This window comes from Dreissena polymorpha, chromosome 12 (genome assembly GCF_020536995.1).
Source record: "Dreissena polymorpha isolate Duluth1 chromosome 12, UMN_Dpol_1.0, whole genome shotgun sequence".
Taxonomy (NCBI): domain Eukaryota; kingdom Metazoa; phylum Mollusca; class Bivalvia; order Myida; family Dreissenidae; genus Dreissena; species Dreissena polymorpha.
In genome coordinates, this window is record NC_068366.1 from 53,838,897 (window position 1) to 53,861,844 (window position 22,948).

At 34.1% G+C, this 22,948-nt stretch overlaps 2 protein-coding genes across 5 annotated transcripts in view; both read right to left on the minus strand.

Annotated features, from left to right (window-relative positions):
• LOC127852789 (single-minded homolog 1-like) overlaps positions 1-5,719 on the minus strand; it is a 36,239-nt gene extending 30,520 nt beyond the window's left edge. For both annotated transcript variants that reach the window (XM_052386770.1, XM_052386767.1), the window contains exon 1: positions 4,796-5,719. The gene's annotated coding sequence lies outside the window, so the exon portion shown is untranslated. The remainder of the gene's footprint in view (positions 1-4,795) is intronic.
• A 6,509-nt stretch (positions 5,720-12,228) lies between these two features.
• LOC127852785 (biotin--protein ligase-like) overlaps positions 12,229-22,948 on the minus strand; it is a 33,966-nt gene continuing 23,246 nt past the window's right edge. For all 3 annotated transcript variants that reach the window (XM_052386753.1, XM_052386754.1, XM_052386752.1), the window contains exons 8-13: positions 21,619-21,875; positions 20,203-20,270; positions 18,912-19,072; positions 18,275-18,389; positions 17,342-17,555; positions 12,229-16,854 (exon numbers count right to left, since the gene is read on the minus strand). In XM_052386753.1, coding sequence (XP_052242713.1) covers positions 16,683-16,854; positions 17,342-17,555; positions 18,275-18,389; positions 18,912-19,072; positions 20,203-20,270; positions 21,619-21,875 — 987 coding nt within the window. In that variant the 3' untranslated portion in view covers positions 12,229-16,682. The remainder of the gene's footprint in view (positions 16,855-17,341; positions 17,556-18,274; positions 18,390-18,911; positions 19,073-20,202; positions 20,271-21,618; positions 21,876-22,948) is intronic.

Below are 22,948 nucleotides of genomic sequence, written 5' to 3' on the forward strand. Positions count from 1 at the left end.
CGATGTCAATTAATTACTTTTACAACATTTTATGGAAAATGTACTATATGAAAATGTTAAAATATCAATATGTATCATCACGATCATATTTAAAGTTAATTATATAAAGTTTATTTTAACTGTATCGAGACTAGTGGCACTCTTTCAGAAAAACAATATCCAAGAGTATGGGTGTTCCATTTTACAGTGTATTTTACGTATGATACTAGTTATTTACAGTTATGCTTCAATTGACTGTGATTTTTTTCACTAGAGGTTAGCACAAATATACCATAATACAATATATCAAATACCAGGGCTCGAATTTAACTTTTTTTTCTACTTGCAAAACATTGCGAGCAACTTTAATACCAACTCGCAAAATCAAAAACATTCTCGCAAATTTTGCTGGAAACATAATTTAATTTCGTTTTTTTTTTTACTCGACGGTTAACTTTGCTTTATCTTTCGTATTGTTATTTCCGTCTGTGGGCAAAAAGTAACAACTTATTTTTCGCTTTGACGCCATGTCTGTTCAAGTTCAATGAACACGTGTGAATGAGTCGACTGTTTCACGTTCTTTGTACCAATATAATCCACGTATCTGTACTATAAGTATACCAGTCTTCATACAAGGTGCGCGCTTCCGCATACGGGTAATCGGACGTTCTATGACCTATCGTTTAGCGTTCATGACGTCAAGCGCATTTAGCAATATTACTCTTTTTTTCACTATTTCTTTACTCGCAAAAAATTACTAGTGGCTTAAAACTTAACTCGCAATCAGTATTTTTCACTCGCATTTTGCGAGTGTTAATTTCGAGCCCTGAAATACATCGTACAGCGTATATATATTTTTTTAAAGCTTATTTAAAATACGTCTAGAAAGCCATGTAAATACATTTTAATATCATTTTAATTGTTCATAGCTACTTTAAAAATAGTATTCTATATTATCATTATATATTGTATTATGTTGACGAATATGTTAAATATCAAACGGTATTTTTCGTTTGAAATGCAACTTATTCCCACAGTGTCTTAATATTTAAATGTTTATTGGGTAAAATCTGTATATACACATTGACCACTTGCGCGTTTGGCCTTCTGTATACCTTCATTTAAATAATGTGAAACTTGAAACGTTTGAAACTACAAACCATATTATCACAAAATATTATAGATCAACAATAATTGGATAAATACTTAAAGTTAATTATGAAATGGCGAGTTAAATGTATAACTACATATATTAACGACAAATAAAAAAGACCTTCCCATTCCCAAATGAAACTTTTGTGTTATTTGAATAAACCGTCTAAATTAAATTGTTAGAGCAGGGACAACTTTGCGAGGATATAAAACTCTGCCTACGGGTAGATTAGGCATCGTAATAACAGTAAATAAAGCATGTTTAGGCATTCGAATTGCACTCAGTATAACAAGATTGTTTTCACATTGTCAAAATGCTGCTTATTTTTGGTCAGCCATCCGAAAATCTACCCACGCGGGGACGTTAAATAGAAAATCGTATATAAAAGGTCTCTTTCTGGTTGAGTCTTTGCTCATTTTTTATTCCTTCGATCATATTCGCTTAATAACATTGTAAAAATCCAGAAGGATGAATGAGTTGAAAGATGTTTGTAAACAAAAATATCATACGTTGAATCAACTTGTAACTTTACGAAAATGAAACGAAAAACACAAACAACAACAACAAGAACACATAAAAAACAAAATCACAACAACAAACAAGTTAAGCAGATCTATCACCCCAATTTGTATCGGATATATTTAAAAAAAAAAATTCGTTCGCCTGCTTCATATAAACACGTCACGTAGTCCCAGAGAAGCGATATAATATTACTTTTTTTCATGGATTAAAGTGTTGCAAAAATCAGCTTATTTCAGTTATCTGTATTTACGACGAGGTGTTTGTCAACACCACTTGTACAGACAGTGTCACATGGAGACTAAGAGGTAAGTTTACCATATGAAAGGTCCAAAATAAGAGCCCAGTTAACTAACACGCACCTGGTCGGCTTTACAACGGAGCTAACCGCGAAAGAGGCGGCCTGGACTATTTTCAATGTTTTGAGTGTTTCTTTGAGTTTGATAAAAAAACATTCAAGACATTATTTAACGTTTTTAACGGTAAAACTAATTAATGGTTTGTTCGGTGAAAATTTTATATATTAAATTGTGGTAAGTCGATTAATTGATCGACGAATAAAAATACTCGGCTTATACTAGTATGTCACTTATCACGTTTTAAAAAATAAATTCAATAACATTAAAATAATTAATTTATGTCGATTTCATATATACAAAGATACCATAAAAACTGAACTTTTTTCCGAAAAGGGAATTGCATTCGTAACTAAAATGTAAATGGATATTCATGTAAAATATAAAGTGATATATTAAGTAATTGCATAGTTTATTTTCCATCGCACAATATTATTTTCGAAATATTATGTACATGAAATATTATAATAAACAGTAAAAAGGGAGACCGAAAACAAACAAACAACAACAACAACAACATAATACATGTCATTGGAAAATTCACAGATTAAGTCACGATACTGAGTATTTATCGGTTTGCTTATGTGTAACGTAAGTCTTTTATATAAATCATATGCTAAATGAAGTGCCAAAAAATGTTTTATACTTCGTATGATTGTTTTAGTGAAAATGTAAAATTAATAATTCTTGAATGTGATAGAAAGTCTCGGATATAGACGGTAATCGCAAGTTGTATTTGCTTCTAAATCACTAAGAAAGTGTTTAAAAATACATATATTGAGAATTGTTTATAAACTCAATGTTATCGGTTATATTTGTTAATATTAAAATAGGTTATTGGGGGAGGGATATAAAAACGTTTGCGCAACTAATTTAATTTTCAAGTTTATGAAATAATTTGAAAATATCCGTGTACTTTTGTGACTTACTGCAAATAGAATCAGTATTTGAAAGAAACAAGGACTCGTTGTGGAAAAAATACATGAAGGTTTGTGATGGGAAGTAATGTCAACTTTTGTACTTAACGCTACAAGAAGAAGAGTGACAGCATCTGTTTCTGTGAAAAATGTTCCACGCACTGATCTAAATCCTGACAAATTATCCGGCTCTAAAATCTCATTCAGACGGGGCAATACGGTATTTAGGGAAACTCGAATGGCCTATGCGCGGTTGACTTCGGTTTCAAAGACGTGGGGTAATGTTACATTTCAATCAAATGGATCACTGATTACAAATTAAGGAGACAACCGTGATTTGATTAATATTGTCCATGTCAAGCAAAATGATGACATCTAATTAAAATGTAATATCGTCGTTTACAATACGCATGTTTTTTTTTCACGTTTATATTATACTATTAAAGTGTTTTTTTCTGAAAGGCTTTCTTATTTTTTTAATTTCTTGCTACATAAATTGTTCTATAACTAACTTTGTGAAAACACAGTTGATTTCTTTCAAACTGTTTGAAGTAAAAGGATTGTATTCCTTCGGTATAATATTGTTCAATCTATTCAATCTAACTCAACATTTAAAGTTTAATTCATGTTCTGATTTCGCCCGTGTAAAGAAGCGATAATTTATAGTATGGCTTATATTGCGTAATATTTTTTTGGTATTTTGTTCTTAAAAAAATAGCACAGTATGAGAGACTGCTAATTATTTCAATTACAGTATTATTTTGGGGTGGTAACCCACTTAATAATTTCCTATTTTCATATTGTGTTATTATGATTTATAGTCTATAGTAAAACTATGCATATGCTATGCTATTATTGTAAATTAGTAATGTACACCCATTGCGAAAACGCTATAAGCGAAATAAAATACGAAAAGTTTGTTTATATACAATGATCCATTTCATTTTACACAGTCTGTTTAAATTAGAAATCTGTCGTTGCGTTTGGTACGTTTGTGTTCAAATGATGATCGCGAAATTACCTGAAACATGAAAGTTGATAGTGCGACTAAATGGGTAAGAATCTATTAAGAAGTGACAGCGTCCTTCACTTCAAAGGATTTCATTGTCAGATCGGGTTGCAATATTAAACACCACTTTTAAAACAGTTTAAAATGATAGCCTCTATAAACTGTTAAACAAACAAATACCCAAAATATACGACGGGTTGGGAAGAAAAAGTTGTTAATTTAAACGACTGCGAAATCGCATGTTCTGTTAATAAATTATAGTGAAGTACCAACGCTAGACGAGATTATTTTATCAGTATAAATATTATCAATGTCGAAAGGTTTATGGAGATGTAATGAACTTCGTAAAATTTGTTAGCGTAAGAAAATTATTTATACAATTATTATTTGTATCACAAGAAGTTATTTATTTGTATGTAAATTAGTGACTATTTATGTTATAAAGAACATGGTATTGGATTAAAACTGTAGAGTGAGTTAATACATAATTTACCGTGCATTATAATAGTAACATGTTTATTCGGCCGTAACCAAAGAATAAATAATAAAAGGAATGAACGAAAAAAATAAAATCAACAATTTTAAATTTTGAAGTGTCCTTTAAATTACAATTTATGACCGTTAATCTTAATCCATGCCAGTGTCTGATTAATCGCGAGATAATCGTGTTCGTATCTCAAATTACATATTTGTATCTGAATTATTATTTGTTTGCCCAGGAGACGAGAGAATAACAATTAAATAAAAATGAAACAAAATGGATGTGATCAAATTTTAAAGTTACTTTGCTATTTGAACTTGAGCCATTGACAGCGGCATAGCTACGTCATCCCCAGTGAAAACAATATTGTCATTAACTCACCTTGCATCATTAAATCCAATAAATCAAGTTTAAGAATCGAAGAAACAACACGATCTTGTTTATTGTTCCAAGTATGTCAATTCATTTCTACATTTCCAATGATTTGTTTAAGTCCACGATTTCTGATCGACGGCACGTTCGAATCACGGCTGCGAATCGAGTCGAGATTCCAAAACCACCAATCGAGCACGTTTGTCAGAGGCGCTTGTTTGTCACAGACGAGCAGGCACGGTTGTGCTTCTGAACCGGCTCACTCTGATAATGAAGCTCCTGTTTGTTTCCAACGTTTTGTGATTGGGCACGTTCGTTTGCCGGGGCACGTCAAATTAAACTCGAATGCATTATGGCAGTCACACTTTCGCCATTCGAAGTTCTTGGACTTACATCAGCTTCACATTTGATTGTCTGGCGTGGTGCAACGAGGAACCAATATGTCAGGATTAAAATATGTTGTCATCGTAAAATACATACTTTTGTGCTTATTGACGAGCGGATATATATGAATACAATTCTCGTTCGCGGGTGATTTATTTTATTTATCGCTGTGCTGTGAGATCAGCGTATTGGTGAAATTACATATTGTGGATTTTCCCACACGCGATTTTGAAAAAAAGACAAAATTAAAAATTAATTCAACTCCTAAAATGTAATCCTCCAATAAATAAATTAAGATCGGCTATCGTATTACGCGAGCACGCTATTTGAAATACCTATCTCAGCGAACGAATTCATTCGGCCTCTTCACTCGCACACCTGTGAGCCGATTCCAAGTTTAATTTCATGATTCACTGCCTTTAATTTTCTTCCGACGGCATTTTGGGTCGGACCGATAATCGCGATTAAATAAATTATCTGACTTCTCGTTCAAAGAGTTTTTGTTTTAATATATTAAGTTTCAATACGTTGACTAGGCCCTGGGATTACGAAGACAAGATAATACGGGTCATTTTGAGACGATGGGTGGAGCTTACAGCTGGACTACTATTCACGAGCGTTGATTGGTCGGCTGAACAAATAACCAGCTGTCATTGGCCACTTATTTCGAGACGGCGTGCATGGATAGCGGAACGCCCCCTATTGATGGATTTTTAATAACATACTGCAGGCTGAAATCCAAGATGATATTTTTATTATCGAGGGAGGAATTTCGAAACTTGACTAATTTAAAACATTGGACTCAATATTTGGCTTCGATTCGCCGAGCGTTTTGCCACTTGGGTTGTATATGAAAATCAAATATTCGAACTTCGGCAGTGAGTTTTAAATTGCTGAAGCTGTGAATTGTTTTCATTATATTTGCCAAAGACAAATAGTGGGCCAGGGTACAATTCAATGCATCTGCAAATTCATTATCGCCGTAACACAGGGATATCAATATGACAAGTGGAGGATGACACAAGATTTTGACAGGAAACCATTATGGATTTAATAGCTGTCACAGAAACTATTTACCATGTCATTTCGATTTCCAAATGATGATTGCAAATCAAGTTTTCTTTTTCGTTTAACCCATTTATGCCTAGCGTCCTGAAAAAAGGACTTTGCAAACAGCGTAGACCCAGATGAGACGCCGCATGATGCGGCGTCTCATCAGGGTCTACGCTGTTTGCTTAAAAGAATTTATGTAAGAAATATTCTAAATATAGAAAAAAATATACTAGACATCCCTAATTTTGGAAATAAATGGATCCAATTTAGAAGGATGGGAGAGTCCAATAGGCATAAATGGGTTAATAATTCCCCACTTTTTAAACAGAGCAAGATTCAAACAATATATCGGCACCATGTAAGTGGCTTTTTAAATTTTTATGAGCTGTTCGTGCAACATCACCAATTAATTCAAATAAAGAAATAAAATTAAATGCGATACACGAGTTTCTATTCCCCACCGCTGTGAGAACAATATTATTTGTGAAAAAATGATCTTCTTCAAATGTACTTAATGAGTTTTTATTTCCAAAATCTGTGAGAAATATATTTTTAAACATCCATCATACAAAAATCCATTAGGTTTTGACGTATTGTAATAACATTATATATTATAAGATCTTTTAAATGTAAAACTTTATGTTGTTTAATTTACGCTGCGTTTAAATTTAACGATTGAAAAACATTGTATTAATATTGGTCAATTTAAAAAAAAAGAAGGCCTATATTTTAAAAGTGCACTTTTTTTTACATTTATAATTAATACAGTGTTCATCCTAGAATTACTTTTTGACTGTGAAATAAACGCTGAAAAGATGAAATTATATGTATTTATTATTGATTTTATTCATGTTGATTATATATTTAAGTTATGTGTTGAAGAAGATGTTCTTGTACAAGTCTTAAATAAAATGTTATGTTATGATAACATTTATACAGAATATAGGAAAACATTTAATTCACTTTAACTGTATGTAACATAACTGTTTAAAGGATACCGTAGTGAGTTATATTTCTTTTTTTGCGCGATGGCAGTGATATTTTTTGAGTAAATAATTAAAATCGATTGAATGGTCCTAATATGTTTAAAACAACTTTGAGCTGCGAGACCTGATGAAGTAATAAACTCTAAAGTAGTTCAAACATGGCGGGTGTGACCCTGTGTTTGAGCAATATTTTCTTTATGTATTGTGCATTTGTTGCAAATCTGTCCCATTGATCATTGGTGTCAAGTTATATTAGATTGCTAATATGGAATACTGAGGAAAAGAGAACAAAGGTGATTTTTTTATAATTTAAAAGATGAGTCGTTTGATTAACTAATTATTCCACTGTTTGTAAGCTGACATACTTTCTGAAAGACCTCCCGATTGTTTGTTTGATCTCGTTCGAAAGGGTGTACACAATTGCTTGAACGTGGATAAATACCAGCACACAGCTATTGGTGGAACGAATTAACCGAACGCAATGCCTTCTTGAAATAGATGAAAACCTTACTAAGCACAAAACCTAATGTATTAGTACATAACTAACTAATATTTTAAGTTAATTATCTATTTGTATGCTTAAGGACAAATATGGACATTTTTGTTTATATCGCCTTTAGAATCGTCTAACGTAAGCTGCTCATCAATCAATCACTGTTAGCGATTACCGGTATATCAGAAACTTTCTCATATTAATAATAAATGCGAAATTAATTTAAATGAATATTTGAATTGCATTCAATGCGAACGAGCAAGTACAACTAAGTTTCACCCACATAACAAATAACACACAGTTAATAAAGGGATGCTTCTTGAGGAACATAACCGTTCTGCCAAACATAAACCAGTGGTTGTCGATATTCCAATGAATTAACCCATTTATGTCTAGTGGACTCTCCCATCCTTCTAAATTGGATATTAAAAAAAATAGGGATGTCTAGTATAGTTTTTTCTGTATTTAGAATATTTCTTACAGAAATTCCCTCTTTCACACAATTTATTACCAGAAACACAGGGATTACAATTTAAAATTTTACACAAGTTACTCCTTTTGATATATGTAACGTATTTATCAATGTTGCGTTCGTATTTTATCCATAGTAGTTTTTTGTACTTGTGTCTGGAATAATCAGCTACCCACTAACCACTTCAGAATACACATGTATATATTTTGTTTTGCTATACACTTAAATATTACAATATTACAATAGAATATATAGTTAAATTTGCTAGACACTTCAATATTACACTATCATATCATACTTTATTGTTTCAGATATGTTCATTTTGATAATGTAGTTTATTACCACGTACGAAATTGTCAAGATATTTTAAAAACGTTCGAGTTAAATGGTTCTTTTTGCAATCATTTTTCATGTGTATTTAAAATAATTCCAGTAATAAAGAGTGAATGCAACTCTACGTTAACAGTACTCATTCATTATGTCATTACAGACGCGTATTGTTTGGCGCTTATACACAAAATAAATATATAGACATGATGAAAAAACTGAAAATTGCACACATAAGCTCTATATCTGCGTTAATACTTATTACATGGGTACATGCCGAGGAGATGATATGAATTCGGTTTCACCATGTAGTTACAACACAAAAGAAGATAACGATTATTTTTTCTTTTTTTTAAATACACGGACACTAAGGAAACAATGAAATAATCGAGGAGCACAGTTTCGTATTTGAATTTAACCCGTCTAATCTGGGTCTACACTGTTTGCCAAGTCGTTTTTTTCTAGACGCTAGGCATAAATGGGTTAAACTGCATGAAGTACGTACTCAAATGCAATCTTTATATAGCAGTGAATTTGTTTTTATTCCACGTGTATTTCATATGCAATTTTTAATTGCCACAAATCCCGTAAAAAGTCAAACGATGTATTTTTTTGGTACGAATATAACTAGCTACATTCTACCTTTTTTATGTTTCATAGAAATGACACATACGACGTTAGAATACTCTCAATAGTTGAAACGCAAATATATTTTATATAAATATTTTGCTGTTTGCAATCGGATTGTGGTTCTGCGTTCGATGCTCTTTTATCGAACCAGTGCTTAATTGTATTTGAAATTCAATTCGAATGGATATTCCATTAAAACCATGTCCAAAATACAAGTTTTAACGAAAGCAACAAAGGGGATGGATACTCATAGTCACATACATGCAAGCCGTAGTTTCTACCAGACAACTAAGATGATAACAATCAGAAATCTAACACAAATGGACTTTCGACTGTGTAGTATGACATATACTAGTATGCAATTTCGATATTATTCTCTTTCTAATGACGCAGTTAAATATCAATTTTACAATTACGAGTGCGCATGCTCCGGCGATTGACTGCATCCGTTATTATAACAGCTGCATTTTTGAATGGGATACTAGCATTTAATGAGCAGACGAACTGTGCTTGTCGCATTCCAGTAACCCTCACCCTGAACCCTGCCTGGGGAACAATCGGCCATTCTAGAACCATTGTTTGTGCTCTTAGTTATTCTTCCGCGCTATTGAGCCACGATTGTGCAGATCCTATGGCGGGGAAAATGAACACACATTTTGATAGTGTTCGTAGCGATCCGTGCCGGATTTCGCCATTAAAAGGTGTTAATGCCTCAATTTGCGACAAATCACGTTCTGTCATTGTTCCGTCTTTCTCGTTTTCTCATAAACCACTTCTGAATTAGCGAAAACCATAGCGACGAAAGCCGGTATTTTAACGCGACTTTTCATGGCAAAACAGTGATTAATTGCGCCGTATTATTTGCCGGAATTCGATCAAATACAGACGTTTTTCATCGGCGATTAATATGCTGCCTAGGTGAAGGTTAAACGATCAAATTTTACGTCTGGGCGACATAAATAAATTACTTTTGTACAATAGTATTTCTATTTTGCTAACGATCTTTCTTTGGGCTATAATAGATTTGTTACTGCAATTTATAAGGTGCCATCATCCTCATCATCTTAAGCAGCAGTATAGCCAAAACAAAATCTTATTTAATAGTTACACGCTTCTCGAAGAAATAAAGTTACAATTTGTTTATTCATCGCTTGAAACCATAGAATACTTGTAATCATATTCCGTTACCATGACCGTAGTGAAGACCAATGGGTGTGATGTAACTTCCTTTCGAGTTATATTCTCGCTTTAATTACGTGTTAATTGTGATTATACATATAGTTCTTTATGACTTTGCTAGAATTTCTGAAAAGTTCAGATGTTCTATCCCTTTAAAGGGGCCGTCCACTATATAAAGCGTCGTATCGACGCGATTCGATATTTTGGGAAACTACGAGGATTGCTTATATAGCTAAACAATACATCCTCTCTGAATATGAGCGTAGATGGTCGAGTGGTTTGTGCGGGAAGCTTTTTACTCCAGGACTCCAGGGGTCAGTGGTTCGAGCCCTGTTAAGGGTGACTCTTTTCCTTTTTTTAAAATTGTATTCTTGTTGTTGTTTTTTTACTGGAGATTTATAGTTCAAATGTTTAAATTTATCAATATAAAGCGTTTACTGACAAGCTTCAATACACGCCAAAATCTGTTGGACGGCCCCTTTAAGGAGTATGGCATTTTCCTCTCTTGAGGGATTACCAAATCAAACCTATATACACCAAGAAGCATAGCTAATTTGAGCAACGTCAGTTCCGGCTCTTGTTTATTGGGTCCAACAACAGGTTACCTGACATTTTGTGGTTCAAAGAAAATGTGACATTTACATAAAGTCTTCAGGAGCAAAAACCCGTACTCATGCATATACATCAACATTCGGAACGTAAGGTGACGTTAACTAGAACTATATCTTGAAGTATTTAGTACATGGTTATAAAATTCAAATATTAATATGCGAATACACACACCCATATAATTGTATATCATATTGGTACACATATATTATGCAAATTTGAGAACATAAACTCCCAAAATAATCAAATATGTCATAAACCATTGTTTCGAAAAATTCGGAACGCAAAATAATTATAACAGTTCTGAAAATTATTCAATTTTACAAATAAGATGGACTCGTTGCTTCTAATTTAGCCACCGTTTCAGGCCATTTCCATTTTTAATGAAGTCCCCAAAATTCACACCCATATACTTGTCCACTTGCGTATGCTCACGCCATAATTTATGCAAATGTATTCGTCGACGGCGCCACAACGAAACATAACTTACACGGCGATTTTATAATTACTAATTCATTTATTCAGTTATGATAAACAGAGAGATAGTTCCGAGTTGTTAATGTAGCAAAATGACACATTGTTATATCAAAAATATGACAATTGTTTCGGACGGCACGATCCCCGGGTAACACGATACTGGCAATCACATAGAAACGAGATACACACGGGCAGTCCCGCTCTCCCATAGAAGACCCGGCTTCGCTTCTATCTCGGTGCATGCGAGCTTGGTAGGTAGTAACTAAACAGGACTTGCGGCGCTTCCTCGAGATAAATCGACTTCTCTGCATATCACAAAACAACACCCAAATGTTTAAATATTTCACTATAAAATGCGCGTATTAAACTGACCGTGTTTATCAAACTGTAAACATAAGATTCTACAAAGTTCCTTTTCAGAAAATATTCTTTAAAATAGAAAAAAGCATGGTCCCTTGGACGGCGAAGTTTTCTTTGCCATACTTTCAACACATAGCGTATCCCAGGTCTCAAGGTGATCACTGCGACAACCATACACAGTAAAACTAGAGATCTTTTTAGCCGCGTTCTGAGAAAACTGGGCTTAATGCATGTGCGTACAGTGTTATCCCTGATTAGCCCGTGCAGTCTGGACAGGCTAATGAGGGACGACACTTTCCACCTAACCTGGATTTTCGTTAAAGATACTACCTACAAACAAAATGCCAAAAGAGCGGAAAGTGTCGTAATTGATTAGCCTGTGCGGACTCCACGGGCTTATCTGGGATGACACTATACTCACATGCATTAAGCCTTACTTTCAAAAAACGCTGATCTTTGAGCAAAACCGTCAGCTTTTTATAAAATTTTATTTTACAAAAATCTTACAGGGCACAATACAAAGTTTGACATCGATGGTCGGTTACAAATAAGACCAATAAGTTGCGTAATTAGTATTTAATACCTGGTATAACAACACTAACTATAATGTACAGTAGTTATATATAATAATATTATATTGCAAGGGGATGACTATTGAACGAGCGAATTTTTCTTCAAATAATTTTCCCATTAGCATGCAATTTAAATAAGCGCTTCTCTATTCATAATGAAAACAACGCTTAAAGCTTGGTGTAAATATTCAAAAGCTTATACCTTGTGGTATATGAAAATCTTGTGTATAAGAACCAGTACAAAGAGAATATACCTAAACCAATAAACACTGGTAAACAAAATAGGAAATATATATCATATATCATAATAAATAACAGAGATACGTTAACATGCACACCATAAAAACACACATCTGAATACACATGTCCAGTATTACAAACATAGTTCATTTCCATGCTTATATGATTGCAAACATTGTTCTCAAGTGTTTTGCGTATAGTTTACAGTGCTCCAGCTTGGATAAGAAAAGGGCAGGGTACTCTATTTTTGGTAAAAAGGGGCATCTTATCCCAATCAGTCATTATATCCCTATGGCATACTTTCAATATAGAATGTACCAAGTATATACATATTTGAAATTACATAAAATTTCAGTGAAAGTACAGTTATTTCCTTATAATTACTTTTTTCTCTGTTAAAATTTAGTATTTTTTAAAATTATAATCTGATCAGATCACTAAAAAGGGGATGGTGGGGGTCCGAAGGGGCAGGGTGGGACCTTGGGGTCAAAGAGTGCTGAACCTTATCTTTAGGCCTAGCTATGGCACTGGTTTATGAAAACATATTGCATTGGGCACCAACCACAGTGACTGAACGACGTACAGTGTACAGTTACACACCCACCATGTGAATTTTTTATAAAACGCACAACAAAAAGGTTAATATGAGTGGTGAAGTAGAATGTCATGTGGTACTTAATATGTGACATTGTAAAGAGCTCTAATAAAAGTAAAAACATCTAGTAAAACGCATGCACACACACAAACACACGTGCACACAGTACAAACCAAGGTTATTTACACATTCCCATTTAAAGCTGCCTTTTTTACTGGCATCATTGTGTCAAGTGTCGCATATGAGAATCTTTCATAGCAAAATGATGAATGTTTCTATGATCTATCTGTCAATGTATATACAACCCATATTAAAGACTTAACATTACTAGAATTACATCAGTGACCTTTTTTTACATAAAAGAACCAGATGATAATGCATGTAGTTTTGCTATTAGAAGTATTTAATTAACAAGGGACAAAATTGTCACAAAAACCAGGTTTTCAATTTGAAAAAAAAAGTCTGATAAAGGGAGACAATTCTAAATGTGCATTGTTACCCCCCTTGTATCAAATTCAATCTATTTTTACTTGTGGCGACCTTGATTTCAATTTAAAAAAAGTCTGATAAAGGGAGATAACTCAAAATGTGCATTGTTACTGATTGTTCACAGTTATCCCCCTTGTTTCAAAATAACTATGAACAATCTATCTTTAGTCGTGGCAACCATGACCTTGGATATATCAATGTAATTCTTTCCCGCGACATGCTGTCCAATGATTGTGAAAAAATGTGCAAAAATGGTTTTAAATTCTCACAATGAACAACATAGTTATGGCCCGCACCGATTCATTTATGGCCATTTTTTACCTTTGAACTCAAAGTGTGACCTTGACCTTTGAGATATCGACATAATTCTTACGCGTGACACACCATCCAATGATTTTGAACATATGTGCCAAATGATTTTAAAATCTCACAATGAACGACATAGTAATGGCCCGAACAAGCTTGTTCCCCCCCGCCCGCCAACATTTGTCAATCTAATAACCAGTATTTTCCTCCTGGTAAAAATAATAAAACAGCACATGGTTACAAATTAAATCATTATTTACCCGCAATGCATTTAGTAAGTGTTGATAACTTTCAAGATCTACTTAGTAAGTGTTGATAACTTTAAAGATCTACTTAGTAAGTGTTGATAACTTTAAAGATCGACTACTGAATAATACACATGTGTGCACAGAACAAAGGAAAAATTACAATTGAACATTTTAATAATATTAATATATTGATTAAATTGTTAAATGGCAGAAGGAATAAAATAAGTATTACAGTTTACTGTAAAAAATCATATTCAACAAGAGATGTGTTCGTCAGAAACACAATGCCCCCTATTGCGCCGCTTTGAATTTTTTTATTTTGTTTGACCTTTGACCTTGAAGGATGACCTTGACCCTGAACTTCCACCACTCAAAATGTGCAGCTTCATGAGAATGCCTCTTTGAATTTTTTTTTGACCTTTGATTGTGATGGGACCTTGAACCTGAACTTCCACCACTCAAAATGTGCAGCTTCATGAGATGCACATGCATGCCAAATATCAAGTTGCTATCTTGAATATTGAAAAAGTTATGACCAATGTTAAAGTTTTTCGGACGGATGGACAGGCTGACATACTGACTGACGGACAGTTCAACTGCCATATGCCACCCTACCCGGGGCATAAAACCCACAGTCATGTATTGAGGTTTTCGGTGAAACAAGTATGACATTATTATTTTAAGATTAACAAACATCAATAATTTACAGAAAGCCTTACTGAGTGAACGTAACTGAATGTAAACTGTAAACAATTACCTATTGGCTCATAATATTATTAACTGCTCAAGTAAAACTAAGCATAAACAACTAACAATAATGGAATACAGGGCCATTACAACAATGACACATCGTATATAATAGCCTCTCAGTTCAAAAAGCAAATGAGTACACAACAACACAAAACATCATCATTCCAACCATACGAATTAGGCAAAAACAATAAAAAAGATCAACTTTACACCTCTGTCTAACAGCAATAAATGTTGTTGATTATGTTCCAATCTTGTTTATAGCTTCACCAAACAAAAAACTAGTAAAGTAGACAAAATATAAAAAATTTAAACATAACGAATAGAAAACTTGACGATGAAGTGATATGTAAGATAATAAAGATCTTAAAAAAAACAGTTCTCTCAATGGAATTCAAAAATGCACCAAATATTGCAAAAGCAAAAAACATTAGAGAAATACACATATACTTTTGTAATCTAAAACAAGATGTGTTTGTGAAACACTATGTCCCTCCCATATATTTGACCTTTGACCTTGAAGGATGACCATGACCTTTTACCACTCAAAATGTGCAGCTCCATAAGATTAACATGCATGCCAAATACACTTTAACACCGTTATTTCGAAGTCGTCGGGACTGTTAAAAAACTTCGGATTAACGATAATTCGAAATAAACATTTGACAGAAGACTTCTTTGATTCCTTAAAAATAAAACGTTGTGGAATTCGCATGGTTCCGTTACACGATTACTTAAAAACGTAAACTAGACAGCTAGCAATATATTTCTACTCGTAACAAACGGGGGAATAAAACGATTCTTTTTCTTGTTTTTATTTTTCTCTAATTCCAGATCATATAAAATAAAAAGAATAGCACAAATTATCAGACATACATACATATGCATACATTTTCAGAAATGAATTACCCTTTTTTTAATTATACGCGATGTCTCTCTGAACAACGGCGTTCGCGCAGACGACAAAGGTGTAATTATCGGCTTTTGACGCGCCACGACAAGGGTGTGAAATTACGCTCAGTATTTTGCAGTTTTGACTTCGGATTAAAGATTGATAATTAGGTGCGAATTATAGTGTTGGGACCGACAGAATCACTTCGAATTAACGATTTCTTCGGTTTAAATAAGTTCGAATTAACAATGAAATTTTACATTAAACAAACAAGAGTCAAGATCGGGACCAGAAAAATACTTCGAAATAACGGTGACTTCGGATTATCAGTGTTCGAAATAACAGTGTTGAAGTGTATGGAGTTGCTATCTTCAATATTGCAAAAGTTATGGCAAATGTTAAAGTTTGACGCAAGCAAACCAACAAACAAACCAACAAACAGAGCAAAAACAATATGTATATAGCAACTAAATAGAGACAATAGCAACTAAATAGAAGAAATGGTGGATAATTCATAAATACACAACAAAGATTATCAAAAGATTGGTTGACAAATTTCACAAGTCAAATTTACTGTATCATAATCTCATAATAAACATTGTAAAGGTTAGAGGATAAAATGCACATAAATTAAAATCCACAACACTGTTCATAAACAATTCTGACAATCAGAACAACAACTATAATAAACAACCAACTTCTTTGCCCCACACCTCTGTATTGTATTGGTGTTATCAAGGTGATCAAAAAAACATACAAACAAAGACCATTTAGAAATGTATCAGTGTTCTACAAGCACATCTAACAAACAAACGATCAAATTCACAATAATATTTATCGATGTTTCAACGTTATCAAATTCTTCATCATATCAAAGGAGTTTCCGTCTGGCTGGACACTGATTGTCTCCCCTGAGGAGGTCTCCACCAGGAGATAGCCATACTCGTCCAGCCCTCGCACCGTCACTTCCTGGTCTCCGTCTGTCTGCAGACGCACCACACTGTTACTAGAAATACACAAAATGTTACAATTTTAACCATTTAACGCTCAGATACTTTGAAACGTTTGCAGTCCCTTAGAAAATCAAATTAAATCAAAGACCTTTCTTTTCAGATTCAAGTTTGTTTGGCTTCATTTCCTGAAAAGACTGCGAGTTACTGGCAGGCTGTTGTGGTTGTTTGCTGGTTGCATTAAGCCATTTTCACTGTGCTTCTAAGTGGGAAAGGGTTTTTAGTGAGGCAATGTGGGAAAACTTAAGTGTTGCAGCAGATAATTCTGCAGTATTTCAAAGTGGTGATGTGATAAACATAACACAACCTATAACTTTTCAACAAATACTCTCACATATTCGAAGATTATTTAATATAATAAGTTAAATTATAAAGAAGCACATTTGGAGCTTTTAATTTCAGTTAATAAGTTTAATGATGCGACGTCTGTTGTGAAACTCCACTAGCTGATCAGTGAATAACTTTCAACTCTAAAACACTTACCTATGCAGCCACCTTGCATAATACTGCTGTCTAAAGCTATCCATTCCCTCCCTCTGGAACCTGTCAATCAGAGCCTCAATCTGGCTCACAGTTCGTCCAATCAGCTGCTCCGTGGTGAGTCTTGGGAGGTCGCGACCCTGCGCCTGATTGGTAAGATCCACCAGGTCATTGATGCAGATGGTAGGGTTACTGTTGTCAACATTGAAACCACAACCTATGCAAATTTAAAAATGAATCTATAGCTTTATCACAATCATGTCTTCTACCCTTCAGAACCTAAAGGGCAAACAACTTACAAATATGCTTTATATCCGGGATGAAAAGTGCCTTCGACATAAACAAGTGGTGACAAATCTTAAGTGTAATCCCTCGAAATATTATCGAAATCCCTCCACCAACTTTTTACTTTTTGTTTGGACTGAAAGCCAAACAAACCGAGCCACAGAATGAATTCAATCCCTTCTTAAAATTACACTTGCAGGGGTATAAATGTTGAGACACTTAAAATAAAATACCACCATATTAAAACTGAATAAAGTTGAGGAAAGTGGCCTTACAATAGAAAAAGTAAACTAAATGGCCTTTAATATGATAACTAGCAACAGCAGAGCATATTGTTTGGAATACATTAAGTAGTAAAAAACTTCATTTTAATTCAAACCCTTTTGTTCCGAGTCTTATTGAGACAATCTTAAGTACTTTTCAAGGTAAAGCCAGTACTTGGTGTCTTTAATGAAGATACTGAAAACACTCCGCGAGAGTTTGAACCCAGCAGCTCTTGGCAGCCAGGCTGAAACCATATCTACTATACCAACATGACCAAAACAAACCTTTAATGTGGATAGCATGTTTACTGGGTTGAAGATATTAAATCGATTAAATTAATTGGATATTATTACAGAAGGAGGACATTTAAGATAATGATGTAATTACCAATGGTAGCATGTATTAACCCATCCATGATTGTAGACTTGACAATGATGCCTCCCAGCTTCATCTGTGCCCCATAGTAGATGTCATTGGGCCACTTGAGGCGCAAGTCAAAATCCTGACAAACATACAGAGAACATGTGTTATTAACCCTTTACCTCTTAAGATACGCATTTTGACTCATTTGTAGTCTCTTAGAAAAACAAATTCACTGTTAGCCCTTTCTTAACAGATTCAAGTTTTAAAGGCTTCATTTCCAACTGTAAGGTACTGATGAGCATCAAAAAGCAAAACACCATTATTAACCCATACAAATAAATTCAACAGTAGGCAAATAACCAGCAGGATTAATTTGATACTGCCCTAACAAATTGAAACCACTGTCACATTTATAAATACAACGGCAGTAATTAATTTATAACCACAGTTAACTAAATGTAAAACGTGAAAAACATTACTGCAAAGAAACTGCAAATAAAAATTAATTGGACAAAATATAAGTTATAAAGTTTGTTTTTAGATCCATACCACCCTTTGTAATTTGAGTAAAAAAACAACATGCACAGTTTTCTAAGGTAGTGGGTGGGGGTTTACTATTTTCATCTAAAGTGGCCATCAACACAAAACCATGGCATCACACCTGGTATCCCGGGAGACCACATACGCTGTTCACGACTGCCAGGGCCGTGATGTGCTGCAGAAAGGACACCGCCCGACCCAGTGGCGACTCCAGGGGCACACGCACATGAAGGGAGAACATCGCACAGCCCACCGGGCTCAGCCAAGAGTTACCTCCCCTACCTGACATTCAAATACCGGATTGAGACATTAGACATATTCAGTGGGCCAATGAAAAACATGTAGTGCTACTTTTTACAATATCAACATACAAATACCCATACTTTTAGTTTTTTTAAACCTATTAATTGATGTCTGATTGAAGCTCAAGCCTTTGGCTTATAGAGGCACTCTCAAGTCAATTGTCTGGGAAGAGATAGTACTCTGTTTTTGAGAAATCTTCTAGAAGGGGATAAAAGTCAGGAACTTCTGTTTGGCGGACACCATATACTTACAATTGCCACCTTCAATATTTATATACACTTAATCTTTAATGATATAATAACCTGGCATATCTTTTTCTTCGAAGTTCGAGGAAAGTTACATTCTGGGATGGGTTAAAGAGTTTACGTCATGCATCACAATATTTACATAAAAAAGATCAACATGCTTTTTTTTAAAGACACTTCATCTGTTACAATTGTCATGATGTTGTTATAAATGACAATAATGTAAACTGGCAACTATAAGTAATGACACCTAGTCCCCTATAAATGATACAAACATTTTTTTCTATGAACCATACCACTTTGATTTTTATTTTTGTATTAAACATCAAATAGAGCTTTGTCACAGATGTGACAAATACCCCTTCATGCCACATTGAAACCGAATATTTTGCATGTTGTCTTCACAAAAAACAGCCAACACCATGCTCAATCTTTAAAACGCAATAAGTGACCCTGTGACCTAGTTTTTTACCCGGCATGACCCATATTAAAAGTTGACCTAGACATCATCAAGATACAACATCTGAGCAAGTTTGGTGAAAATCGGATGAAAACAGCTTAAATTAGAGCGCAGACACTTAATACGGACCTACCTACCGACAGCCAGACAGATCGACCGACCGACAGACAAGTTCACTCCCATATACCCTCCTAAACTTTGTTTGTGGGGTATAAAAACATATTGCTTTGTTTACACAAACAGGAACATTTCAAAAGAACATGGAGAACTTGAAAGCAAAGATAGCCTGAGCACAAGAATATATACAATCATTTTATCAACTTCATAAAGCTTCAAATATATCCATTATTTAAAAATCACTTTGATCTATGTACCAGTGATTAATAAATATCCAATCACATTACCTTTTCCACTTGTCTGCTGTCTTGCTATGGCCAGCAACCCCACATTGTCTGGTACCGAAAACAACAGCCTTATGAAAAGTCATATAGGGTGTAAACTGGGGTAAAGCCTTGTGAAGCCATACAATTCATAATCTGGGACAAAAACAACAGTTTATGTTCAGTAATAAAGTATGTTAACTAGGCAACAAGGGACAAAATTGTCACAAAACCAGGTTTTCAATAATAATTAAAAAAATCTGATAAAGGGAGACAACTACAACTCAAAATGTGCATTCATACTGATTGTTCATCACAGTTACCCCGCTTGATTCAAAATCAATCTATTTTTAGTCCCAGTGACCTAGTTTTTAACCTGGCATGACCCATATTCGAACTTTACCTAGATATTATCTAAATACAACTTCTGACCAAGTTTCGTAAAGATTGGATGAAAACTATTTGAATTAGAGAGCGGACAAGCTTGTTCCACCCGCCCGCCAGCCGCCCACCCGCATTCGCCAATCTAATAACCAGTTTTTTCCTTCGGAAAACCTGGTTAAAAGCAACAGCCTTAAAGAAAGTCATTAACACGTAAGTCGTGTACATTCTTTAGTAACATTAAGTAACATGAGGGCCATGATAACCCTGAAGCGCACGCTTGAAAGCTTTCAAGGCATACCAATTGTCCAAGACATGAGCCAGTGACCTGACCTTTCATTACTTTCTAGTCTGGTTATTTACCTTAATTACTCTAAGTTTTAGGACATCCCTTTTTGAGCCAAAATAAATATTTTTCAAGACCCTATATTTTCGGACATACAGGTTTTTGTCCAAAATTAATGACCAATTATTCGGCAGTATATTTTACAGCAATATTTTTCCAGATTTTTGCCCTGTTTTCACTTATCTGGGACCTTTCGATCATGGGTTTTTCAACCGGATTAAGGTCATAAAACCTGGCATATGACAGCACTTAGGGCAATGGACCATTACAATTGCCTAATTAGTAAGATGACCATATAAACCGGTAAAAAACTATGGTTTCACCTAACAGCATTTGACAGGAAATGAAATATCTTATTCATGAAGCAGTATTGCTGTTTTTTAAAACGTTTTCATACACCATTTCAGATAAGAGATTGCAAATAAGCGAAATAATGTTGTTTTTTTTTAAAGAGAAAGGAGAGTACTACACAATAAAATTATTGCACATGTATGAATTGGTTTTATTTCAAAATAATAAATGACAAACAAAGATAAATTATGTCTCTAAATTTTTGGATCACTCGTAAAAAAAAAAAAAAATGCATCTAAATTTTGGGACACGAGAAAAATAAATTATTTTTAAGTGTCCCGAAACTTAGAGTATTAACGGTACAATGTAATTGGTTTTTTGTTTTCAAAAAAGACTACAGCACAAAAGCAAAAGTTTCTTACCCGTCTAATATTGTCATGGTAGTTGGCACAACTTCCACAAAAAATACCATGTTGCCTAAGGACTGAGTGCTCAGGTTGTCAAGGTAACAGTCAATGTTAAATGTGTCTGGTTTCTCACTTGCTGTCTGCACAGGAAGTAAATTTTCCTGGACTGGTATTCTTTCTTCATCTGTAAAATGCAGACTTTGACCACCAAACTTGAGTATACCAGATGACAGTCTGTCTTTGATGGATTCCATGAAGCTAGATTTGATTTCCTGAGGGAATAATTGAGAAAAAAAACACACATAAATATTTAAGAGTAAATAACAAGGGCTCAAAGTTCAGAACACATTCTAACAAAAGTATTAGATTTTCAAAATGAAGGTAAGGCCACAACAAATTGATGATGTGTTCTATGGATTTTAGCCAACCAGAAATTGAGCGAGCGAGCGAAATAAAAATAAATTAATTTTTATTCCATTTTTTAAAAAATCGCAGGCGAGCGAAAAGCACAAAATAAAAACAAACAAAATATTGTGTACATAAATTGATACTATATTTTAACATAGCACATATATTGGTCAAATTTGAGTGCAAAAAATACTATTATACATTCTAGTATAATGACTAGTACTATTATATATATTTATAACAATAGCCAGTACAACCATAAGAGGGAGTAATTTTTTAATCAAATCAATTTAAACAAACACATTTGTTGAATTGATATCCCTCGCCAATATGCTTCTGGACACAAACGTGTTATATTTGACACTCAAGAAAGCATTTTTTCAAGATATAAAGGGCCATAACTCCGTTATTAACAGATGGTGTACAGTGCCATTTGGCGTGCATTATCCTGTTATCCATATATATATACTCATACCAAGTTTCAATGAAATCCGCCAAAGCATTTCCAAGATATGGCTCCGGATGGACGGAAAGACGTTCGAAAGACGGACTGACGGACAACGCCAAAACAATATCCCTCCGCATATGGCGAGGGATAATAACTTACTGAACAATGCCATATGTGCCCAAAGCGCTGTGAAACATAGATATACAAAAAATCGTACTTTACTGACAAAATTCTATAAACCAAATGCACTCTGAAAAGGCGGCAAAGTTTGCAATTGCATATGATTATTATTTCGCAGGACAGTTTCGATTAACCAAAATGCAGGAATAGCCATTCAAGAGATAAATTCAAAGTTCATTTTCTAAATATGGAAAGCACGCATCACTCTCGTAATGCCTACTCGTTGGCAGGAAGCAGGCCGCAGTAGAATAACATTGCCGCAGACAGTTGATATTATATATGGCTATCAAAATGATAAACCCAAAATAA